The sequence below is a fragment of the Pholcus phalangioides genome, unplaced genomic scaffold, assembly GCF_987345545.1.
Source record: "Pholcus phalangioides strain wild (caught in Gottingen) unplaced genomic scaffold, Ppha-v1.0 ptg000015l_1, whole genome shotgun sequence".
Classification (NCBI taxonomy): domain Eukaryota; kingdom Metazoa; phylum Arthropoda; class Arachnida; order Araneae; family Pholcidae; genus Pholcus; species Pholcus phalangioides.
This window is the reverse complement of record NW_028301608.1, coordinates 2,852,066-2,877,262: the sequence shown is the minus strand read 5'-3', so window position 1 is coordinate 2,877,262 and position 25,197 is coordinate 2,852,066. Positions and strand designations below refer to the sequence as shown.

Genomic DNA, 25,197 nt, shown 5'->3' with positions numbered 1-25,197 from the left:
GAAATTGTTTTAACCAGGGGTTTTTAATTTTTTCCCATCCACACTGAACAGCGGAGAATTTACATTCTTCCTTCATATAATTTATATAAAAGAAATGTTTGTCTAATATTATACAAAATATATACTGCACACAAATACATAAAAATAAAATTAGAAACAAAAAAAACAAAGTTTAAAGAAGATTTACGTCTGTGTAACTTACATGAGGAAATGAAGTAGCTGGAGCTGCAAGACTATTTGTATGCTCCAGATAATCATCCCACACAAAATCTGGATCACAACCTTCTAGAGAAATGAAATAATTGATTAAAAACAACAAGGAATACATTCAGTCACATTCCACAACAGATAATGGGAATTAAAACAAAATTATTTCAGTATTTTTTTTAAAGCAATAGGAAAGTATCTGATCATAAAGCATTTATTTCCATATACAGTTGAAGAGACTTTTCTTCATTCAAAATGCAGACAAATTGAAGACAATAGACTAGAGAACAAGAGACCTCTATAGGAGGATTAATGAAATCACAGGCAATTTTAGTCCACCTTTCGGTATCATAAAAGACAAGAATGGAAATGTCTTGAACTCTGAAAAAGACATTGTAAACAGATGAAAAGAATACACAGAAATCTTTATAAGAAATCAGATGGAAAGATAATAAATAGCAATATAGAAATAAATCATGAACCACCAGTTACAAGGACAAAGTCAGATGGGCAACAAATCAACTAAAGAATTGCAAAGCTCCAGGTATTGACGATATTCCAGCAGAGTTTCTGAAAAAGGTAGATGAAAATATTATTGATGCATTAGCATCACTATGCCAACAAATCTGGGAGAAAATAGAGTGGCCCAAAGACTGGAAAAGATCTATGTTCTGTAATTGGAGCATTCCCTAAGATCACTTTTTTTTTTGTGAATGGGTGTGAATAATCTCTCTAATACCACATGCCAGCAAATTCTACTAAAAGGTGATCAGAAAAGACTCAAAACCATTATAGAAATAGAATTGGCAAGGAGTAGAGCAAGCAAGTTTCAGAAAAAATAGGGGGAACTAGAGACCAAATTGCCAATACCTATAAGATGGATAATGGAGGCAGCAAAGTACATCATAAGAAGTTATATTTTTGTTTCATTGATTATACAAAGGCCTTTGACTGTGTTGATCATGATAAGTTTAGGGATATTCTTGGAACAATGGGAGTGCCTAATCACCTCGTCTGCTTGATCAGAAATCTATATATTCACCAAGAGGCAAGTGTAAGAACAAACTATGACTTAACTGAATGGTTTAGAATTGAAAAAAAAGAATTTGGCAAGGATGCATTCTTTCCCCAAGTTTATTTATTCTCTATGGAGAATATATAATGAGAGCATCTGATTTAGAGGAATTGGAAACCGGTGTTAAAATTGGAGGTAGAGTGATCAACAACTTTAGATATACTGATGACACAACTCTGATGGAAGAATCTGAAGAGGACCTAAAGAACATTATATCGAGAGTAAAAACAGAAAGTGAGAAGCTTGGACTGAAATATGGTCATTAAATCATTTGAATATTTTTTCTTGAAATAAATTTTTGTTTGCTGCGATTTGTAGCAGCTCTTTATTTCCACATCCCTTTTGCAATTTTATCAGTAATTAGCAAGTTGATTTAAAGCAGTGAATTGTAATTTTTCACAAAATATAACAATATCCCATATTTAGGATCAAAATTTCTTGCATTCACCTCAATGATGCATGATGAACCTAAGTATGAAGGTATGTTATTTGAACCCACTGAAAAATTATCAATATCAGTTATATAACGGGTGAATTTTATCGAGTCTGCCTACGGGCCACCTATTCTATCACCACATACCATGGATTGAGGAACGTTGGCACATCTGCATTTTACTCATTGCTCGTTCACATGGCCCCCACATCCTGAAGCAGGGCCCCTAGGCTGGGATCTTTTACGGGCCCCCTTTTATGATGAATTTACAGCGTGAAAAAACAAAAAAATGATTAAAATCCTCCTGGGCCCCTGGGCTGGAGCCTTGTCAGCCCACCCCTTGTGGGGGCCATACTCGTTCACTTACTTGCTCAATCGCTAGCTCACTCACTCGGATCAAGCGGTTGTCTGTGAATTTTCCCAGCGATAAATTTTCCTTTCTGTGAATTGTTTGTCTTGAACTTTTTGAAAATGGTCTTTTTTTTTTTATAGTATTTTACAATTTTGGATTAGTGACCGAAAATGGTAGTTTCAATTAATTTGCACACTACTGTATATATAGTGTAGGATGCATAATACGCATTTAAATTACAAAATTTAAAGGTAACTTTATTGTAAGCATAATAGGCTAATTCATATCTCACCAGTTGTATCAGGATCCATTGCTGTAAACCTTTGGCTTCTAGCAGAGATTGATTACCACAACTTCAGAAACCTACGGAAAAAATAATTCACAAATTCATTAATCATCAGGATCACGTATCAATTTTTTCCCAACTGAATGCATCACTAAATATTCTGAGCAACACCATAAAAAGAAATTCCAATAATTAAAAATTCAAGACAACTATTTAAGACTAAGAGAGAAAATTTTATATGAAAGTTTAGCAAAAACGAGAAACAATCCTCCCCTCCCCACCCAAGGCCGTATTGAGAGCATCATGGGCCCCTGGGCAAAGTGATGTTTTTCATGTCCTACCTGGAAAATTCTTGAAACTTTCAACTTATTGTAGAAGGTTGGTACTTCTAACATTTTTAATGTAATTCTGTTGAAATTGTAATTTTTTTTTTTTTTTTTGTTAATCGAAAAACGTTTTCTCTTGAGATGACCCACCATTTTTTACTTGTCAAGACAGAACGAAAATTTAAAGTAACTATTTTTTAACTGAAAACTAAACATGTGGACAGCACGATTTTTGGTATTGATGTTATTGATTTCTGAAACCTTCCTGCGCACATTCTGAATGGATTTTTTTTACTAAAAAAAACCTTTTTTTTTCCCTCCAGTTTCAGAAAAAATTTTGTTAGATAGCAGAATTCATTAAATCGGGGTTCGACTGTATTATTCATATGCTTTTTAACCAATTTCTGTCAATTTAAATGTTTTTTAAAGGTGATAACTCAAAATTTCTCGGGAAGAAAATTTTTGTGTGTCCCCAAGCCTTTTGTGCCTCCTCCAAAGGTTAATCCTGGGTGCCCTGCCTACACGCTTAAACACGCCCTGGGAGTTTCTTTTGGTCACTCAATTGCTTGCACACTGTCTGGGGCACTCTTTTGTTCATTCACTGACTTAATCTTGCTCTCTAGGCCAAAACAAATTTATGGCTTACTGCCTGTGAACCAGGGCTGGAACTAGAGGGGGACAACTGCCTGGGCAGCAAATTTTAGGTGGGAACACAAAGCGCCATTATAAAATAATTGAATTTTAAAATGGTGGTGGTGGCAAAATCATGTTTGCCCCAGGCAGCAAAAAATAAAAATCCTGCTTCCGGCCACTGTATGGACTATACACAAATTTTGCAGCTCTTCTCCTATCCTAATAATTTTCTTGACCACTCATTCTTCAAATTTGATGTACTTGTGAACTTGATTTGCTGTCCTGAGATACAGTCCCCTAACCCCACTCCCACCCTGCAGTGCCGTCTTAACACATGGGCGCCTAAAGTGCAAATGGGGGGGGGGGGTGTCATGATACCGAGATGTGGTTAAAATTTTGGATATTAAGCATCTAAATTGGCAGGCAGACATGTCCAGCCAGTGAGGGCCTAAGAAAAATCACTTTGCCCGAGGCCAACAATGGCCTTATATATTTTTGTCCTCCCCTCTCCCCCCCCCCCTCCCTGTAAACATGCCACTAGCCCTATTAGCCCTTTCATTGAAAGAGAATACTGCTAACAGAGGCATATTTATTGTTTTGCCACCAACGGGCTATACAAATTTTACAGCCTTTCACCCACTCAAACCTAATTTTATTGACTTAAATTCACAGCAATGCGATCGATACAACCCTCTTGCCCTCACCCACCCCTATAAATACACTTCAGCCACTAATATGACACACTGTGTTGATCACTACCATGCTTGCACGCATTATAGGTCACTGTTCTGGTCACTCGCTCTCTAGGTCACTCTGTTGGACATTCACATGGTTCATACAATGTTTTGGTTGCTCACTAACCTGGTCCCTTGATCTCTAGGTCAACTCCCATGCTCCTACACTCCTTGATCACCATTTTGGTCGCTCACTGACCTAATCCTTTCCTCCCTAGGTGACACACTGGCTCACTCTTTAGGTTACTCTATTGGCCTTTTGCATGATTGTACACTTTATTGGCTACTCACTGACCTGATCCCTTGATATCTAGGTTACTCTTACACTCAGATCTCCCTAGATCACTTTTTCGGTCACTTACTGACTTTGTCCCTCGTTCTCTAGATCACCCTTTTTTGGTTGCTCACTGATGTAGTCTTTTGCTCTCTAGGTCACTCTTTTGGTCATTCCCATGCTTATACAATGAATGATCACTCCACTGACCTGGTTCCTTGATGTCAATGTCATTCTCATGCTCAGACACACTCTAGGTCACTCTTTTGGTCGGTCACTGAAATTGTCCTTCGCTCTCTAGGTCACTGCTGACAATTGCCACTCACTGACAGGTTCTTTGCTCTCTTGGACACTCTTTTGATCTCTCATGTGCTTGCAGTGACTCATTTAGTCACTCACTAATACAGCCCTTCGCTCTCCAGGCAGCTGCAGACTCCTAGTTTTTCAATGCTAGTGCACTATAAAACTTTTTAACATGCTTCTCACATTCTAGTAATTTTCTTGATTACCCATTCCTCCTCCGAACTTATCACCATTCGCTGCAGCCCGCGAACACCCCCCCCCCCCCCCACGTAAATACCTATCTGACTGCTAACAGCTCTCCCAAATCAACCTTAAAAATTATATCACCCACTGATATCAAAAGGCACAAAAAAAATGGTGTGCACCGGTAATATACAAAAATAAAAGATATCATACAACTATCATTTCCTACCAATGATGAAAAATGGTCAAAAATAAACACGTTCTAAATATAAATTTGCATAAATGTGAATAAATTATTTATTGATTAAAGAAACGAAAGCAATAAGCATTTACAGCGCAAATAAGAATTTATATTCATACCACGTTGAGCAACAGCGAAATTTTTAAAACTGAATTGCAACTCGCAACGAATTGGCAAAACAAAACCATTTTTTTACTCGCATTAAATTGCCATGGTCGATAAAAGAAAAGAAGGGGAATTACAATACATTTCAGAATTAAGAAAAAAAATTAAATAAAATCCTCCTCTGGATTTTTCTTCCATTACTTGATAAAATAAACAATTAAATTCATAAACAAATAAATTTTACCTCAGACACGTTTCGGACACTCACCCCCGTGTTCCAATCTAAAATCTTTTAATTATCCTATGATAATAAATATAAAAAGCATTATCATTACCACAGGATGGGGATTATTTTAACAAGCATTTTTTCATTTATAAATGAATCGTATAAGAAGTAATAAACAAACACAGCGCTCCAAATTTTACCATCAAATAAATTTAAATACGGGTATTGAATTGAACGAGAAAGGAAAACCACATAAATGAGGGGATGGGGAGGGAGAGAGAGAATCCGCACACCAACACGGAAGAAGGTGGAAAACAAGGGGGGGGGGGAGAGAGAGAGAACGTGCTCTAACACGTCACGTGACTCATCGCGACGCTCTGATTCGCTCTCCCTTCCGATAAATGTTCATGAGTGCGAGGGAGCGCGGCGCTCAGCCGTGGGATCACTGATTAGGATGTAAATGCGATTAGGATTTATTTTTTCCCGCATAGAGAGAGAGAAAATATATATTCTGCACAGAGTTTTTTATATCAAAAATTACGAAAAAAGACAAACAGTTAATTTATCTTCCAGGTAAATTTATTGTTATTATATTAATTCAAATCAGGGCGTCCTTCTCTGGGAGATATCGTCACTCCTAATTATAAATGTTACTAATTTTTTAAATTAATTTTATCATAATTCGTGTCGATTCAGTGGGTTCGGAAATCTCTGATCTTTTAAGGTTTCTCGCAGACGATAATTTTGTTTTAATGTTTTTTTTTTTATTACTACGTCACAGCCACATCAACACTTTATAGTGGGATCTCTAAAAAAACGATTTTTAGTGTTTTTTATTTTTCGACAGGAAAGGATTGCTTTGCTTTTTCCGGTCGTACGTAGTTTAATATTCAACCTATTCAGCTGTTGTGTTATCGGGATTTTCCTAGAAATTATGAAACGTTGTCTTATATAAGTTTGAATGACGTTATTTACATAAACAAAACAGTTATGATGTAAGCAATCTGAGCTGTGTTGTGTCTGAGGTAAAATCATAGTCAAATGTTCAGCTGTAATTTTGATCTTAGGAATTATATGTTGCGATGTTTTACATAAGTTTGAATGATCTTGGCTGGACTGTGTTGTGTCTGAGGTAAAATTATGGAACATGTTCATGTGATTCTCCTGGATCCTCAAATGTTTATCAATTATGTTCAAGGGATTTTTAGTTTTTCAGAGATACTTAAATTACAAATATTTTTCTACTTGAACTAAACTTATCATATAATTAATTATAAATATATTGGAAGTCAAAATACAGTGTTTGAAAAAATATTTCCGATATAATAAAACTGTTTTGTATGCAGTATCAGAGCCTATATTTTTCTGGCATGGGCTAATGGGGCAAGTAACCACCTCCCACAAAAAACAGGTGGCCCAAAAGTGGCTACCTTTTGTATTATATGCACAGGGCCCCTCGTCTTTGCCTCAAAGAACATATATAAAGGTCCCACAAGGGCAGGGCTCTAGGGCGTGGTAGCTCGGTCGATAAGATGCTCGCCTAAAGTACCAAAGGATGTTTAGAGGTGTCGCGAGTTCGATACCCGGTTTGTCCTTGTCAGAAAACTTTCCTGACACAAGGGTACAACAAAAAATGGCGACTTGACCGCAGCAAAAAATTGCATGCAACCGCAAGGAATCCTAAATCAAGGGGTTAGCTCACCAACCTCTCGATGAGCATAAGAAACAAGCCTGTCATTCGGAATAGGCAATAAATTATAATTTCCGGTCTAATTAGCCCTCGTGTGCAGAAAATGACCGTGGTGCGACAAAAATGATCAATGATAGGGCTCTAGGTCCAGTGATGATTATTTTTTTCACTATAAAAGAGCCTACTACTATACCGCACGCCAACTCTGGTCATATATCGCCATACGGCAATTTCCAACCAGTGGAGTTGGGTGGGAAATGAAGGCTTCATCCATTGGTGGTCGCCCTAGGCTCGGTAGGTAAAGAACTTGCTTCTGATGATCTATGCCCCTATTCAAACCCATGGACCTTGATGGTAACCTTCATAGTGGAAGACGAGCATCTTACCACTGCACCACTATAAAAGAGCCTGTCACAGATCCCAGCCCAGGGGTGCAGCTGTAGGATGTGGGGGTGCATGATAAGGGGCTAAGAAAATAATATTTACTTAGTGACCAAACTTATGAGCAATAGGCCCTGTGCTGAATAACTCATTAAAAAATTGTAATAAAACTTTCATTCTTTTCATCTTTTTTAATGTTGACTTTAATCTTAAGTTTGCTTACAGCTCGGGAATTGCAGCAACTAACAAAAATAGACAACTTCAGCGTCTGAAAATTTATTTAGAGGCACATCTGCATAGGCTAACTAGCTTTGACTTTCTTGCCATTCTGACAGCTATAGACATGGATGGGAAATCTTAGCAAACTCTCAAGGACAATGCATATTGCACACACATATCTAGACAGGTCATTAGAAAATTAAATGGACATACACTAGATCCCTTTTCGAACAGTTCAAAAAGGGTGTCCTTTATAAAGTATGGGAAAAATGACCTAACCCTATATTCAGAGGCAGATTTAATGCCAGGCCTATCGGGCCTGACTTATGAAAGACTCCCCAAAAACCTAATTTCTTTTTTCTAATTTAATCTGCTTCTGCCTACATTCAGGATCATCTTATCTTGAACATTGCAGTGTCCTTATAAGCTTATTACAATTCATATTCATTAAAATCAAATACAACCCTCGTGCACCAAAGGCTCTTGGGTAGTGTCTCACTATGTGTCCTTGCCTTAAGACGGTCCCTCCAGTACCAATCTATTATCCCCGGTCACATTCTTGTGAAGACTGACTTCAGATACTTATTTAGCCAAGTTTATCTGGCAAAAAACAAAGAAGAAAACATGTTTAAATTTTCTTTCAGTTTACTTACTTAAATGAAGTAAAAATTTAATTATTAATTAGCTGGCGCCATGTGCAAATGCGAGTCATCATCTCCATAGAAAGTCTCTCCAAACTTGTCCCACAACATAAATACATAACATACATACAAAATCCATAAATTATTAAAATCTTAAAATTGCATGTTCCATTTCTAATTTAGATAACTTCTATAATCAAACAAACTTTATATTATATAAATTATATTCCATTATTAATTACATTAAATATACTGTTTTCAATTTCAGAATTTTATTATACAAGGATTGTATCACTGAACTGTGTGTCTTGAGGTCAAATATTTGACTTATTGAAACAAGAAAGATACACAATAATGGGATAAAAATTTATCTCATCGAAATTAGATGAGCTTGATTATGAAGTTTAATAATCCAACTCAACTGCACTTCTTAACATTCAATACCATATAACTAATTTAGCTGCCCTATATGTATTAAGATTATTTATAATATTGTAAAATTTGAAAATATTCTTTCAAAATTGATGCATAACTTGTGAGAGATGAAAATAAAAAGAACGAGTTGAAGATCGTCTTTTCTTTCGGATCCACGCGAAAACCTCTGAAATTCTCATTCTAAAAAGTTGACGGCTATGCCATGGTATACATCGGACCCTTCCAATGCACAAAAGATTTTCTGAACAAAAAAGACTTGGCTTATACACAAGTAATATACTGCTATCGTAGATAAATTTATAAATTCGAGGTTATTTTTTGGAAAGATTTCTTGCCTCTCATAACTTTAATTTGATTGCACGTCACATTTGGAATATGAACAGAAATTTCATATGTTTCTTGATAGTATATTTATTTGTGTGTTTTAATTTTTTATTTTAGGTTCAGCTGTAATTACTGAATGATGCTGTAATCAATTTTTTTCATGTTGCTATGGAAGAGAGTTCTCATTGCACGCAAGGGGCTCTCACTGATTCCTTTGGCTGGCTAGTGCAAGGGATATTAGCATGTCTCGCTTTCATGTGTCTCGTTCGTAAGCAAAAATGTTTTCTCATGCCTCATTAAAACACCTGATCATTACTTTCTCATCAGCAGAGTTATTATTGACCATAAAATCTGACTGAAAATTCATGGGAGAAATGTCGACTTCCATTGGTTTAACAGTCACCGTATCATAGTTTTCAGATTTTCCTTCATCTCCGAGATTTCCAAAAAATTCTTGCATCTGCCAGATTTCAACCACGATTGTAGAAAATCCCTATTTTAGGAGGAAGAAAAAATTTCCAAAGAATTTACCCAGAAAAAAGAGTGCCGCTTTGTTTTTCATCCCCGAAATGACTTCACAAGTGTTAAGTAAATTGCCACCATTGCATCAAACAAAAAAATTTTCATATCCAGATGGAAAAGACTAAATTTGCCAAACAGCGAGAGTCTGTTCATCTTTCGATATCTGAAATGGACAAGATGGCTTGTGCCTGTTGAGTCTGTATATCCCATTTCAGGTCCAGTGGTGATTTTTTTTTTTTTAAAATTATTATTGGTGAGATTAAATTTGTTAAGGTTAACGATTAGAAATTAATATTGAGTTATTAAGTTAATTAATGAATCAGAATGGAAATAAAATTGAAGTTGTAAAATTTCAGGATTTAAAATTTTTCCCCTTTGTTTGAATATTTGTTTTTCGAACAATTGTAGGTAGCGCAGCATATTTGTTAAATGGCAATGTTAGTTGTAGTCACCTGCTGAAGTAAAAGACTTGACTTGCTGAAACTGTAAAAGTTGAAAATGTCAATAATTAGTTTGAGTTTTGTTCATCATTTCATGAAATGAAAATTTAAAAGGTTTTTTTTTCCTTGATAGTAAAACGTTTCTGTGAACCTAGACGAGAAAGACGACCCTGGTTGATATGGTATGCACATGTTATTCATCATAAATAAATGTTAAATGTGGCATGACAATGCTTCAGGATTTTATATGGTGTTGATATTTGAAAATTCCAGGTTCTATGACACATCCAAGCAGGGAATGGGTGCTATGGTAATACATTTTGCCAATGTGTTTCTGGCAGAGTTTTTCCAAGGTGACCCATGTACGTGGTAAGTTATATTGTGATACGTATATAAATTTTTTTTATATGAATTTATTCTACATTCACAATGTCACTAACTTTCTTGGCACAGAAGTACAGCAGAAATGGTGACAACATGACCACAGAAAACTATTGCTACCGCAGGGAGTCCTACACCGAGGGCATGCACCAACATCTCGGCAAGTGAAAAAATTCATAATGTTGAACGCTGTCATTTGGAATGCGTAGTAAATTGTATAGGTCCCAGCCTAATTAGTCGTTTTGTGCAGAAAATGACAGTGGTGGGTGCAACAAAAATTATCAATTATGATTACAACAAATTATGATCAATCAATTTGTATTGGCAAAATTACCTTATAAATGGTTGTATCTATTGGAAACATTTCTGAAATATACTTACTGTAATCTCCTTCATTTAATTTGACTATATATCTTAAAAAACATTGAAATTTCTTCTTGTTGATACATACTTGTACCACTGCATATGCATACAATATGAACTTTTTCCCCCCATTAGGTTTCAAAAGAAAATTTTTTTTTTTTTTAAATTTTCTAAAAATATTTTGTGGATGGCATATAGATGAGAGCAGAAAAATCGAGATAAATAATTCAAAAATGTTACCAACCTCTTCTATTCCCTTAGATTTCATTATTGATGGAACAAATTCACATCTACAGAAAATACAATGACATTCTTTGTCAAAGTATTGAAATTCTCATCTGCGTGGGGAAATCACAGTATTGCATATTTCCTCATAAAGATGTTGCATATAAATATGCAGATTCACAGGTGTAAGGAAGGGTGCTTTTTTAATTTTATTTTTTGGAATCTACTCTTCCTTTAACACTTTAGTTTGCAATGAAAATCATCTACCAGATACAAAATTGCAATTTGCCAGCCATGGCGATTTAAAGGAAGAAAAAGGGGGAGTCCATTGCAGCTAGTTGGATATGATATTTTTATTCTGTATTGTTTATCCAAGTTTAATGCTTTTGAAAATATTAAGAATTTTACTCACAATATTCTATTGATCGAATGGATGTGTTCCTTTAAAAATGATGGTTGTGTATTTAGCAACCATGGATTTTGACAAGTCTTTATTTTAATGAGATCTTTTGTTAAATTCTAAATGGTTTGATTTAAAAATGTTATAGGTACATTGTGAGCTTCTTACTCGATTCCTCGATTGGTCTTTTTATAATTTTTGTGGGTATACGCCTAACTCAGTACATAGCTAGGAGAAAAGGATGGGACCATCTAGTTTTTGGAGAATACGGTAAGGTCAAGAAAAATGGTGATACTCATTAGTATTTAAGTTTTCATTTTATTTATCCTATTACATTTTCTATTTCTACATTTTGACATTTGTTGAACAAATATTTTTACAATTTATTCATTCTAGGTAAAGCTCCATATGTGAATGCATGGTTGTCTCAGTGTGCTGTCTATGTTTTACTTATGCTGATTGAGAAGATACTGATTACATTATTGATACAAATCAATTTCTGGGATGATGTGAGTTTATGCAATTCTTCAATTAATCAATTCTAATGGTTGTGCAGCCAACAGTTTATGCATTGCATTTAATATCATGAAATTCCATCATTACAGCAAGTGTTGTCAAGTGTGTAAATGAATCCAGATTTTCATGACAATTTTATAATTGTGGGTGCTTTTGTTGATTTTATTGTCATTGAAAGAATGTGTTGAATTTAATACACCAGAACTCAATTATGTTAAATACAGATACATAACTTTTTTTCCATAACTAAAATTTTATACTGTCTTCGTGGGTGTTTTTATCAGCTATAATAATTTCTGATTCTTTAAAAAATCAAAGTTTACCTAAGAGTTTTTTCTAGCTTAAAAACCGTAATTGTCATCAAGCTCTTGTCTTATCTGCAAATGCATAAAGTATGTGTTGTATCTTCCCCGTCCCGGAAGAATACCAGTCAAGTCACTGTAGGATGGTTTTGAGTTACCTAAGAACCCTTCTTGCTTAACTTTTTATCATTTCTGTTGCCCAATACTGTTAAATCCTATTCTTCAAGTAGACTTGTTAACATGAGATTACTTGTTACCTTATGAAACTTATGTATCGTATGTGTGCATTCTTTGCTTGATAACAGACTAACTTTCATATTTTGAAAAATTTCAAAGTTCTGAAATGTTATTCTTTGTTTCAAAAATTTAAGCTCGTACATCACAGAAAATGGAAACTTAACTTAATGTCACTCTTATAAGATTATATTTAAAATTAGTGAGAGTAAACCTATGGTTTTTCAAATTCCAATATTTTGGGACCATTGGAAACAAAAAAAAATGGTATTCCCAAAGAATCCCCAAAATCATCTTATTCAGTTTTGTTGGTTATTAATAATAATATAAATTAGCCTTCCCCCCCCCCCCTTCTTTTTTCTAGGGCACTAAGCAAGGTAGTTTTGGTCAGCATACTATATTTAGTTCACAATTTTTGGCTATCTCAAGCTAATGAAAGGCATCCTATCTTTTAAAATCCAGCAAACTATAAATTTGTCATTGATAGTTGGAAGTAGTATAAATTATTGATGGGTTGGTGGGGGGGCAGTCAGTTTTTTTGAAACCCTTTTTTAAGGAGTTTTTAAAATTTTTCTGATCTGTATTATAACTGCCACACTAGAAATCGCTAAACCTTCTAGAAATTGCCACCTATTTTCAAGAATATTTTTTTTTTCCAATTGCAAGATGATAAATGCTTTCCCACAGTATGAAATAATAAAGCAATGAAGGGAAAAAAACCTATCGTTTTCTGTTCGTATACAACTTGTAAGAAAAAGGAAAACATCCTTTCCTTTCTGTTATCAGACTTTGGCAGAGTCAGCTTCTGTTCAAAGAAAAACGTATTATCAAGAGAAGAAAACTTACTACGATATCTGGGCTCATCAATGCTAAAATGAGAGGGTTTTGAAAACCAGCGATATTTCAGGATTGCCATTTTGAGAAAGTTTTAAAAATCTGAGATATCTCTGGATTGTCCCTGTAAGGGTTAATCACCAAGCACGAGTTGATTTAAAAACTTTCCCCTTTTCATTACTAAGTCCTGATTATTTGATATTCACGGGACATAGATAACAAATATTGTAAATAAAATACCATAGAACCCCCCCCCCCCCGATTTATAACAAACAAAATTTTCAGTATTTTAATAACCCAAAGGATATTCCCACATTAGATCATCAGACCTGCCAAATCTTCAGATTTAGGCCGGAGGCTCGGTTTTTTTTAGTTTTTTTTATTTAATTTAGATCAATTTTTTTAGATTTTCCCTGAGCTTTCAGAATGCCATGACATCATTGACTTCGTATGCACAAGATTATCCATCACTAATAGCATCCAAGATGATTATATTCTGCTTGGGTATGCAGGACCTGCCTAGGGAGGAAGGGGGGGGGGCATTTTTTCTCAATCGATTTTAAAAAACACAATTTTTTTTTTGATTGGGTCCGTGGGGGAAAGGCCCTCCCTTCCCCAGGAGAATCGTTGTATTTCTGGATTCTAAAAATTGGCACGTCTGATCATATTTAGCGTAAGAGTTCTAGAATAAATATTTTATACCCATGAATATTTCAAACATATTATTTATACCCATGAATATTTCAAACATATTATTTATACCCATGAATATTTCAAACATATTATTTATACCCGTGAATATTTCAAACATATTATTTATACCCATGAATATTTCAAACATATTATTTATACCCATGAATACAAAAGTGCATATTTTACTGCAATAAGTTTCACATTGGCATTTCGCTACTTTGAGAACAAAACAATTTCCTGTAATTTACATGAAAAAATTTTATTCCCCCTTTAATGAAATCTCGAGAAATTTGAAGAAAGTGTGTGTGATTTTCAAAGAAAATGTTGCATCTGTGCACAGTCTGTTACCTTATAAAAATATACACATATTTTGCTAAGTTTACATTTAATTCTTTATCTGACATGTACTCTGCTCTGCAGATTATGCACTAAAAATTACAATATGCTTGCAGGACTTTTATAGGAAATTTGCGGGATTTCTGCAGGAAATTGCAGGATTTTTGTCTTTTCAATGTTGGCAGGTCTGGATCATATACAAATTTTCTGCCCTTCGGTGTTTGTTAAAATAGGGTTTAACTGCAAACTGGCATCCAAACAATTTATTATTTTCATTCCTCGCTGAAATATGCTCTGAAATAAAAAAAATCTGGTATTTTTCAAATAATTTTTTTGTATCAAAATTATCATAAACCCATTTCTATGGATGTCTGAGAGAAATGAACGTGCCACTGCTTTCTCTCTTACTGAAACTAAATATGGGAAATTAAACAACTTATGTACTTTTTTTTTTCTAATTATATTATGGCTGTTTTAAGCTATCAAAATTTTTTTTATAAAGATGCTTCATCACAAAGTAAAATCATAAAATATTAAGTGAATGACTTCATTTTTATCATTTTACAGGTCAGAAAATTCATCATGACTCCTATCAAAGATCCCAAAGTCGAAGTAGCAATTGTAGTCTTAGTCATACCGTTTATCATTAATGTAAGTGAAATATGGTTTTCCTCACACATGCTTTTCACATTTTTAAGCGTTTACATCAGTTGGTGTTGACACAACTCGGTTGAGTTCGTAGGGGTCCCCATCCATTTGTGATTTGGTCAGGTCATTTCTGTGTCTGATACATGCATATGGAAATGATAAGCTCCTAGAACAGTGTTTCTCAACCTATAGTCCGCGATGATGGTGTGGATGGTCCACAAGCAGGCTTCTTAAATTTAATTCTAATAAAACCATTCAAACTGAATGAAAATTTATTCAACCTTTTTAATTGATTTTGGTAATATACATATAGGTTCAAATAAAAATTATACCTTCATACTTGAAGGTATAACATACTTGAAGGGTTGAACATGCATCATCATGGAAAGTATCATGAATTGTGATCCTATAGGATGCGATAAATATGGGATATTACTAAATTTAGTCAGAACATGCAATTTATTGTATCAAATACAAGTTTGCTAATTACTGCTGAATGGTGGGAAATGAGAGATTACTACATATCACAATTTAAAAAAAATCTATTTAACAGGGAAAAATATTCAAATGACCATATATTTCATTGAGAAAAATACGTTAAACTGGAAATCTTATATAGGATAAAATACCCAATCGCCAATTTTCATAAAAAAATAAATAAAAAGTAAACACGATCAACAATTGTTATTAAAATTTCTGAAAAATTGTGAAAGAAATGCTAAACCTGAAAAATATGTAATGCCATAATTATTATATTCACGACCTTAATACAGTAAAATCTTGATAAGTCATCACCTCATGTTGTCAAAAAATTATAACGGCTTAAGAAGAGTGACGACTTAAGCAAAAGTGCCATCATTTTCAATGTGTAATATTGTGAAAATTATATAAATTTAAAGTAATATAGCATTTATATTACAATGTTAATAAAATTTATAGATTGCAGAAGAAAAAAATTGAAATTTTTACCTTTTTAGAGCTTTTATTACTTATGTTGAAATATACTGACACACTTTGATTTATACTAGACTAGTAATTTTTAATTCAGACTAATCAGAGCAACTGTTAGAATAGTTAGCTTTTCTTCACAACAGAACTACTGCACATTAATTTTACATATTCATGAAATTTAATTTTGGTGTTTTAATTCTTTATCAGTAGTTCATAAAACAACAAGGTAATCTTTCACATACTAATTACAAAGTAATCTTATTAAGAAGACACCAACAAATAAGGCAAATATACGAAAATACAAAAGCCCTAATGTATTTGAACACCAATGGGTGCCGTCTTCAGAGGAAAATTTAACCACTAGTCACGCTGACCGAGTTTCCCACTTGGGTTGAATAACAAATCTTAATGCTCGGTTGCTCAGCGGAAAAAGTATGTCTGTTCACTTCAAATGTTGTGGTCAGAATGAAGCTGTGAGCCTGTGTGAGATACTAATGCAGTGTCCTGATTGGATACTTGAGGAATAGTACTATCCGATTGGTCTATTCAAATTTTCTTATAATTCCCGCTCAAAATGAATTTAAGCCATGGTGTTACGATCGGGGGGGGGGGTGTAGATTTATTATCGTTTACTAGTGTATTTTTGGCCTGAATATATGTGCCTTCGTAGAAATCTAAATCAACTGTGGACTTTGTGAAAAACTCTTGCTTCACGAAATTTGAATCTATGGCCGTATTCCAACAGTGAGCGGCGATGGTCGATTTTTTTTTTTTACATTCCTAATTCTTAACATAGCGAGCGTGTTTATTTAATCTTGCTTTTATGGGTCTCCTTGTCTGTCCTATATAACCAAGAGAGCAATCGCCACTTTTTCCGCTGAGCAACCGAGCATCAAGATTTGGTATTCAACCCAAGTGGAAAACTCGGTCAGCGTGACTAGTGGTTAAATTTTTCTCTGAAGACTGCACCCATTGGTGTTGAAATGCATTAGGACTTTTTGTATTTTCGTGTATTTGCCTTATTCATTGGTGTCTTCTTAATATTCTTGGGCAAAGTTGATCAACTCTTCCAAGGTAATCTTGAACACAGGGTGCACTTTGAGGGACTTGTGGGGGGGGGCCCTGGTTAGAGTAGAGCACATATTAAAAGACCTCAACTTTGGAAAAAAATGTCAGGGCTTAAAATTTTAACAATTGAAAAACCAAAGTTAGTGAGCCTATGCAGAAATCAGGTCTAGCTCTAACAGTCCCTAATGTTTCAAAAATTTCAGTCTGCAAATTAACTTCCGCAGCATAACTTGCGTTACTTGAACTATTCCGTTTTGGTACATAAGGCTTTTATGGTGACTTCTAAGCATGTGGCAATGCAGTTAACAAGCTATTTTTTTTTTAAAGGAAGCCATAGAAATCATCTGTTCCTCTCTCAAACTTTTTTATTGTGACAAGTTAACCAAAATTAGTGACAAGTAAATGAGGATTTAATAACATTGCTGTCTATTAAAGCTGGACAGACCTAAAGAAAAACGATGACTTAAGCGGAATGACGATTTATTAGGATGACGACTTAACAAGGTTTTACTGTATTATAAATTCAATATTTATTGTATATATAAAAATCGGAACAACCAAAATCAAAGAAACATCCCGTAATACAGGACACAAATGGTCCATCAAAATATTTCATACAATCTACTGATCCTTGGTTCAGAAAGGTTGAGAAACACTGTTCTGGAATACTCAGACTGTTCAGTTTGAGGCTAAGATTCTTGCATTGAAAGAACATGCTCTGAAAACATGGCCTCCTTTTTTTTCAATGCATTTTCTATTTGCTGAATGTATCTTACATAAAATGGTTCAAAAAATATAAAAAAACAAACATCTGGAGTGGTTTAATTAATATGAATGCACTGTTTTTTCAAAAACCTTCGAATTAATCTAATGTTTTCAGTAATGCAGCATATATACCAGTGATCTGATATGTACCGGATCACAGTCTCTACCGTATTTCATAATCTTTGTAATTCAAATGTCATTCTTTTCCTTCTGTGAGGTTTGGGATGGACACTGAAAACCAGGGTTGGCAAGGTTTTTACTGTACTGTCCTATTTATAACTATGAGTGAATTTGATGAAGAGGTAACTTCTATAATAAAATAATAATCTTTATATTATATAAATTATATTAAGATTACATTAAATATAATAAAATTTTGAAATTCAAAACAGTATGTGAAAAAGGTTATATGACTATCAGGTTATCAAACAATTGAAAACTGAACTGTCTTGAGGTTAAATATTAGATTTATGAAAACATGAAATATATACAAGAATGGGATAGAAATTTGTCACAATGAAAATTAGAAAATAGCAATAGAACTACAGAATGAAATTAAACTAACGTAATAATCGAACACAAAGGGCCCAGCTGCACTTGATTATTAAACATTTGATAACCCGTAACTAATTTAGTTGCCTTATCTGTGCCAAGATTATTTCTAAGATAACAAAATTTGAAAACATTCTTTGAATTGATGCATAACTTGGGGGACACGAAAATAAAAAACAATGTGTTAAAGACAGTTAGTCTGATCTGTTAGTCATGTGTAGGTGCTACATAGTGGCCTCATTTTTTTCGGATATTTTCCTGTATTTATAATTAGTTTTTGAAAATTGAGAATGTAAAATAGAAAGTTCACTCTTGAAAATTTAAAGAAAAAAGTTTGAAAAGTCAAAATAGAACAATTTGCATTAAATAAACACTACACCATTGATATTTATTCACATCATTATATTGGTATCTAATAAAAAAAATATGTTTAGTACTAATGCAATTATTATAATACTGACTATGCAAATTTGGTACCTTTGTATTTTTTAAAGATAAATGTGTTTGGACAGATTCAGCTGGGTTTTGATACAAATACAACGCCGCAACAGGCAAATTGCCCAACGAGGTGGCTGACTTAAGAACATCATGGATCCCCGAGCCATTTTTGAATGCCCTACCTACTACTACTACACCACACATGTGCCCCGCCCACACACACCCCCCTTCGCGAACCCCCAACGAATCAGTACATGCGGGAATGTGCGTGTACGTGTAGTGAAACCTGACGTGAAGTTTTTTTTTGTTTCTCTGTAATGCTTGTTATGTGTGTAGTTCTGCCACCAGTTTTTCCAACTATGAGTGAAGTGTTATGATTGAATGATTTATCGTTGTAGGACTGTTGCTCTCTGTGGCGAGACTTTTAACGGGGAGATCGGCTCGCATTTGCGCCTTGAAGTTGGGAACCACAGAAAACCAACTTCAGCCGACCACCACTGTGGGGTTCGAACCGGGATCCTCGCATCGCGAGTCCGTCTCTATAACCACTCGACCACCACAGCGGCCAAGCACTGTCCTAAATACAGTACCTGCTTTATAATCATACATGAAAAATAAGGTGTGAAGTAGAAATAACATTTACAACAAACTAAAATATTGAAAACAGTGTTTATTTAAACAGTTATATGAGTGATTATTAATTTACTATCAGATTTCTAGCTTAAAACCATAAATTTGGTGAAACAGTTAACTCAGAAAAAGCAAATGACACCTTTTTGAAACATTTTTGATTTAGTTTTATTTTCTGCTAGTATTTTTTTAAATATGTTAGTATATCATGGAAAAAAACCAAAAAAAAAAAAAAACTAAAGGTTTCCACATAACATTTTGAAACTTGGAGGTTTTGGACAGTTTCAGACACTTTTGGACAGTTTTTCCCACGTGTCCTGTCCAAAACCCCAACCAGTTATAACATTTTTAGTTTTGCTGAAAAGCAGGGTTGTTTGATTTCAACCAAGTGGTTTTTTTTTTAAAAAACTAGTCTGGTTTTTCTCAAAAAATCACATAAAAGTGGCCTAAATATAATTTTTTCCCTTAAAAAATATCATTAGTTCATTATTATCCAAAATTTTTTATTCTGACCACATTTTCTATTCTTGGGGTACATTCTGATGGTATATCTTTAAATGGTGTAAGATGATATGGTTTTTTTTTTTTTTTCTTTCAAAAAAATATCATAAAAGTGCCTGAATATAAATTTTCTTTCATATTAAGTATCTTAGTTGCTGAAAACTATATGCAGTATTAAAATTTCTTACTGCAGTTTCTAACTTTGCGCCACATTCTGATGCTCTATCTTAAGCAAATTTGTGAATGAAGATTGCATCACACATCTAAATGTAGTGGATAGATCGAGCAGTTTGCGTAGTCGGTTCAACGATCTGCACCGACTGTCGAAATCTGCAGTTTGCCGTCGGAATCGACACACATCGCCAGACAGGGATGTGCATCAGAAGGAAATGCTGTCTTAATAGAATGTGCACGAATGAGCCCATTTCTTTACTGATTGCATTAACGCGCGCAGGTAAAATAAAGAAAAATAAGAAACGTTTCTTATATACAAGAGCCGAAACTATCATCCAGCCAATTTTCCAATTCGCAGGGAAGCACAGTAGAGGATGATCCCAGGGACTCTAAATGAGATAATAAATTCACTATATAATTATTATTATAATAATATAAATAAATACTATAAATTCACCCGTGAAAAATTTGGCCTGAGCCCATCAAAGATCTCAGCTTAGGGGGCCCTATTACAAGATGTGGGGCCACTAGACCAGTCTTTCTGAACCTTTGGAATCCCGCGGCACGGTTGATTTCTTTTTCTTAACTGAAAGGCCTAGGCATACACAAGATTAATGGGAAATAAATGGGTAAAATGGAAGCAATAAACCACTCACGGCCCAGTCTGGGGGATGCCAGGGCACGGCAGTTGAGGAACACTGCACTAGACCAATCAATGGCTCTTTTGAAGGATGAATTTCACATATTCCTTTTCCTATTGACATTTTTCGAAGTCCAATATTAGACGCTTGTTATTTGCTCTATCGTCATGCTTAGGTGTCCGTCCAGGTCAGGCATCTTGAATTTGTTGTTCGTGAGCACTTGATTGTTTCATTTAAACACTTTGTGCAAATTGCATTCAATTATTAAAATCATCTGGATTTCATGCATTCGTATGTCAAACATGACATAACAGTGCTCTTCTCTTGATGGGTACAGGCAGTGTTCTTGACTGGAAAAAGGTTAAAGATCTCTATATATAGTCTAGATCCCAAGTTTGTTACTGTATTCCAAATGGTTTTATTTGTTAGCTGCCTCCCTTGTGTAATTCATGGTTCATCAGCAGCTTCCCAAGAAGTTTGACAGTTTTTCACCATATAAAAGAACCACTTAAAAGCACAGGTTTTGAGCGCACAAATCCATATTTTGAGCTCGCCACGATGCTCTTAGGAGCCCCGGGGGGGACTTTTGGAAGCACTGTGGTACTCCTTTAAATTCGGCCTAAAAGTTATGTCACAACACAATTAATGGCGAACGAGTCCGATGTCTGTCTTCCCTTGAACGCTCTCGTTCTGTATCATGCGTAGCCAAAGATCCAATAACCCTCCTCCACGATGTGGGAGGAAGATCATGCCCTTTCCACGGAAAACCAATATTGTTCCCAAGAGGACTCTGTACTGCTGTGATCTATTACAGTCCCCCCCCCTCCTCCTGTAGGAATTATCACGTGATCCTGAGAACACTGCTTTAGGAGGAATTTTACAGATGTTGAAAGGTCCGGACAAGCAATGAAGGAAAAGTTCTTTTTTGTTCATTTAGTTTAAATAGCTTTTACCCCACCCATATAATGTCTGCCCAATATAAGGTGGCTACATATTGGCATTGCTCTTTTCTGTTGCTACTCAACCATCCATCCCTCCACGGCAAAAAAAAAAAATAAATAAAACCTCTGAGAGAAAAGAAATATCGTATCCCAAGGGATTAGTATGATCCGTCCGGGGAATTTGTTAGTGTTAGTAAACATCCATGTCCGAACTGGGATTTGAACCCAGACTTGTACAGTGAGAGGCTAGCTCCCTAACCACTCAACTGCCAGGCGGCAACATTAAGAATTCTCGAACACAAAATATTTCCTTGAGTTATTATTAAATTGCAAAAGTTGGTTTTTATAAAAATGTAAGAAATATTTATAGTAGACTAATTAATATAGTAATTGTGTTAATTGCATTAATAAACATCTTATTTTAATTAATTATTAGAAGATTGGATGATTTTTCAGAAATTTCATTGTTTTTAATGTAAATGCTATTAAAATTTAAAAAAAAACATTTTTAACCGTTTTCAAAAAAAAAAAAACTTTTTACTAACCCTGCTGAAAAGCAAACTCTCACAAAATATCCCTTCTGCTGGTAATTTAACATACACACACAGTGATATGTTGAATTACTGTTTTTTTTTTGTATCTGATGTTTATCTTTGCTAGTTTAAAGCCCTGTTCACGTGTGCAAATATTGTGGTGGCAATGGGAGTTTTATCACCCGCTTGACGACTTTTTTCCTTCGTAAGGAAAGAAATGGGAAGTGGTCATTGGTGAAAATTCTATTTCCCATGTGAACGGGGCTTTAGTGTATGAATGTTGAAAGACCAGTTCAGAATCAATGAATCCAGTTTTTTCAGATTGAATATTTAAAAATCAGATTATACGGACATGGTACATCTAAATACAGGGCATCCTGTAAGTGCTAATGCGGCCTTAACTTACAAGCCTTTTGTTGTAGAGGTATGGTTTGAATTTAGAAAATGCTCAAGAAGGCGTTCAAAAATGGCACGGTACCAGTTTTGAAAGTGAAAATACAGTTTGTAATAAAATAAATCTAAATTCTTATATAATCCTCCCCGTCCTCTAACTTCTGATTAGAAAGTTGTTGCCCTGTCTCTCCGGAGGCTTACAAAAAAAATTCCACTCTTTTAAGTGCAATATTCAAAGAGATATCTGAATTCGAAAATTGGAGAAAAGTTGGGGAAAGAACAGCATAAATGAGGGAAAGGAGCATTGTCCATTAGCTTTTGCTGTTCTTTTATAACTTTTCTCCAATTTTTGAATTAAAGCATCTTAGCGAATATTGCACTTAGAAGCATGGAATTGTTTTCGTTAGCATAACATAGCTGCCAAGTCTCCCGAATTTTTCGGGAATCTCCCGAATTTTATCTTCATCGCCCGATCTCCCGAAAAGTTCTTAAATCTCCCGAATTTTTACGAAAATCACAAAAATCCCTAATTGTCCCTAAAAATTCCCTACTTCATTAAAAAAATCTCCGCTTATGAAAAAAATCCCTAATGAATTTCTTGTGGGGCATGAAGCAGGGCCGTCTCTATTCTACCGGCCCTGCATGAAGCCTCTTTTTTTTCCCTTTCGAAATGACGTCACACGTCGTAAATGGGGAAATTCCCTTTTTAAGGAAGTTTTACAAACCCTCTGATGGTAACAAGAAAGTTGTTTGTCTTATCGTGCAGGGAAATGGCTTAGCAGCCAATAGTCCTGGATAATAATTGAAGATTATGGTGATGCACATGTGGTCAAAATTTCTTTTGTTGAAGTTACGTACGTGCGATATAACAAAGCATGAATAATGATAAGCAAAAACATATTTAATCAATTTTAAAGATACTTATTCCGATGAATTCCCTTTCATCAAACGTTCCAGAAGAGGGCTGACTTTTCCTTTTTGTACAAGTTGTGTTCGGACATAAACATCGGGCATGGAAAGACTGCCATCATCAGTCGTGAAAAAAAACATCGAGCAAGTGTCATAAAAAGTCAGTGTTCTTCAAAAATTGACGGTGTTTTCCTTCATCTTCCGATGATTTTGGGATCATTCGCGGAGAATGTTTGTTCACAGTGTTTCTGATTGAACACAATATTTATTTTTACATCATTGAAGTTTTGACCTCCAATTCCACTTGTTTTTTGCGTAGGAATTTTATTCTCAAGGGTTTAACTTCCATGTGTGTAAAATCCCTATTTTAATTTCACTTCAGTTTTTGAGTAGAGATTTTATTCCCTACGCTTTAACTTTTATGTTTGGAAAATCCCTATAGGGAGTGGTTTTAGCATAAAATACGGGTTTGCGCGAAAATCTCCCGAATTTTCATTTTCAAAAGTTGGCAGCTATGGCATAAGGAGAGACGGCAACAATTTTATAATTGAAAGTTCAAGGACAAGGGAACCATATGAAAATTTAGATTTTTTTATTTTGTGATGCACTGTATTTTCACTCTCAAAACTGGTACAGGGTAATTTTTGAACGTCTTTTTGATCATTTTTAAAATTGGAATTGTACCTTTACGACAGACAGTTGATAAGATAAAGGCTGCATTGGCACTTACAGGACACCCTATATAACTACTTGTTGAAATATTTCTCTTGAATTAATATTGAACTTCATACATATTTCTAGGTGTTTATGTTTTGGGTTGTGGATAATTTCCTGATGCAAAAACATGGGCGCTGGAAGCAGAGCATCATCAATGGCAAAACAAAAATCCAGTACCAAAGAAGTGATCAAGAGTCATGTTCAGAGTCAGAGATATTGTTATCTGGCGATGATGATATGTTACCCATTGATATTTCTTGTCAACAAAGACATAAATTGTCCTGTTCATCCACTGTCACGTGACTGGTCAGAGATCTGTATTGTCTCGATAAAAAACAACTCTCATCGTTTTGCTTCTGTCTGTGTCATCAATGTAGGAAAGCCATCTTTCTCCCCATTGAAATTGTCCAAGAACTGTCATTTGTCGTGAACGTCTTTGCTAAAAATTACCTTCTTATTTTTGCTACTGTTTATTGAAACACTCTGATCTCGTATTGGCATATCACTTTCTCTGGTCTTCTTTTTCCTTCTCTTTTCAATTAAAATTTTAAAAGGAAATCGAGAGAATAAGTGAGAAAGTAACCAAATATTTAATTATTATAATAAAATATTATCAATCCTTGCGATTTTTCATTGCAATTATCTGTTGAATTGTTGAACTGAAAAAAGAAAAATGTATTTTTATAGTGTGTATAGTGTTTTTTTAGTTTGTATGTGTCGATTTGGAATCACTACAATGTTTGTTTCTTTTCCTCATTTTTTCTTATTTTATAGTGCTAAATTAAAATCTAGCTTTTATCTTTATATGTGATTTAATTTCCCTCCCCAATATTCTATATATCATCACCTTACAATGAGAACCTTGTAAATTTTTTTTTTTGAAAATGACTTTTGACAGTTTTAGATTGAGAACATCATATATCACCTATTATAGCTTTTGAAAGGAAAAAAATGCTGATCTGCTCTATGAAAAAAAAAAAAGAGTAATACCTTTTGTGTGTCAAAATTCAATGGGACATCCC

The 25,197-nt window shown here is 34.6% G+C and overlaps 2 protein-coding genes across 4 annotated transcripts in view; one reads left to right on the top strand and one right to left on the bottom strand.

Moving 5' to 3' along the window:
• The window catches only part of LOC149075246 (scm-like with four MBT domains protein 2), a 38,985-nt gene extending 33,291 nt beyond the window's left edge, over positions 1-5,694 (bottom strand). The window contains exons 1-4 of one of the 2 annotated variants that reach the window (XM_089242557.1): positions 5,579-5,694; positions 5,397-5,453; positions 2,360-2,430; positions 203-285 (exon numbers count right to left, since the gene is read on the bottom strand). In XM_089242557.1, coding sequence (XP_089098683.1) covers positions 203-285; positions 2,360-2,378 — 102 coding nt within the window. In that variant the 5' untranslated portion in view covers positions 2,379-2,430; positions 5,397-5,453; positions 5,579-5,694. The remainder of the gene's footprint in view (positions 1-202; positions 286-2,359; positions 2,431-5,396; positions 5,454-5,578) is intronic. The other variant, XM_089242558.1, reaches the window with a different exon arrangement.
• Positions 5,695-5,785: 91 nt separating this feature from the next.
• On the top strand, positions 5,786-24,973 carry LOC149075245 (store-operated calcium entry regulator STIMATE-like). Of its 2 annotated transcripts, none has more exons than XM_089242554.1 (8): positions 5,786-5,951; positions 9,186-9,336; positions 10,164-10,212; positions 10,304-10,399; positions 11,548-11,669; positions 11,796-11,908; positions 14,882-14,965; positions 24,260-24,973. In XM_089242554.1, the coding sequence occupies exons 2-8, from the start codon at positions 9,237-9,239 to the stop codon at positions 24,476-24,478; spliced, it is 783 nt and encodes a 260-aa protein (XP_089098680.1). In that variant the 5' UTR covers positions 5,786-5,951; positions 9,186-9,236; the 3' UTR covers positions 24,479-24,973. The 2 variants fall into 2 exon arrangements, with proteins under 2 accessions (XP_089098680.1, XP_089098681.1); XM_089242555.1 differs by lacking the exon at positions 5,786-5,951 and adding an exon at positions 6,376-6,510.
• Positions 24,974-25,197: the final 224 nt, after the last annotated feature.

Bases quoted from the DNA above. Each gene is read 5' to 3' on its own strand.
- LOC149075245 (XM_089242554.1), top strand. From the start codon at position 9,237: ATGGAAGAGAGTTCTCATTGCACGCAAGGGGCTCTCACTGATTCCTTT. The intron at 10,213-10,303 runs GTATGCACATGT...TGAAAATTCCAG, and splicing joins AGACGACCCTGGTTGATATG to GTTCTATGACACATCCAAGC. The intron at 14,966-24,259 runs GTAAGTGAAATA...ACATATTTCTAG, and splicing joins TCATACCGTTTATCATTAAT to GTGTTTATGTTTTGGGTTGT.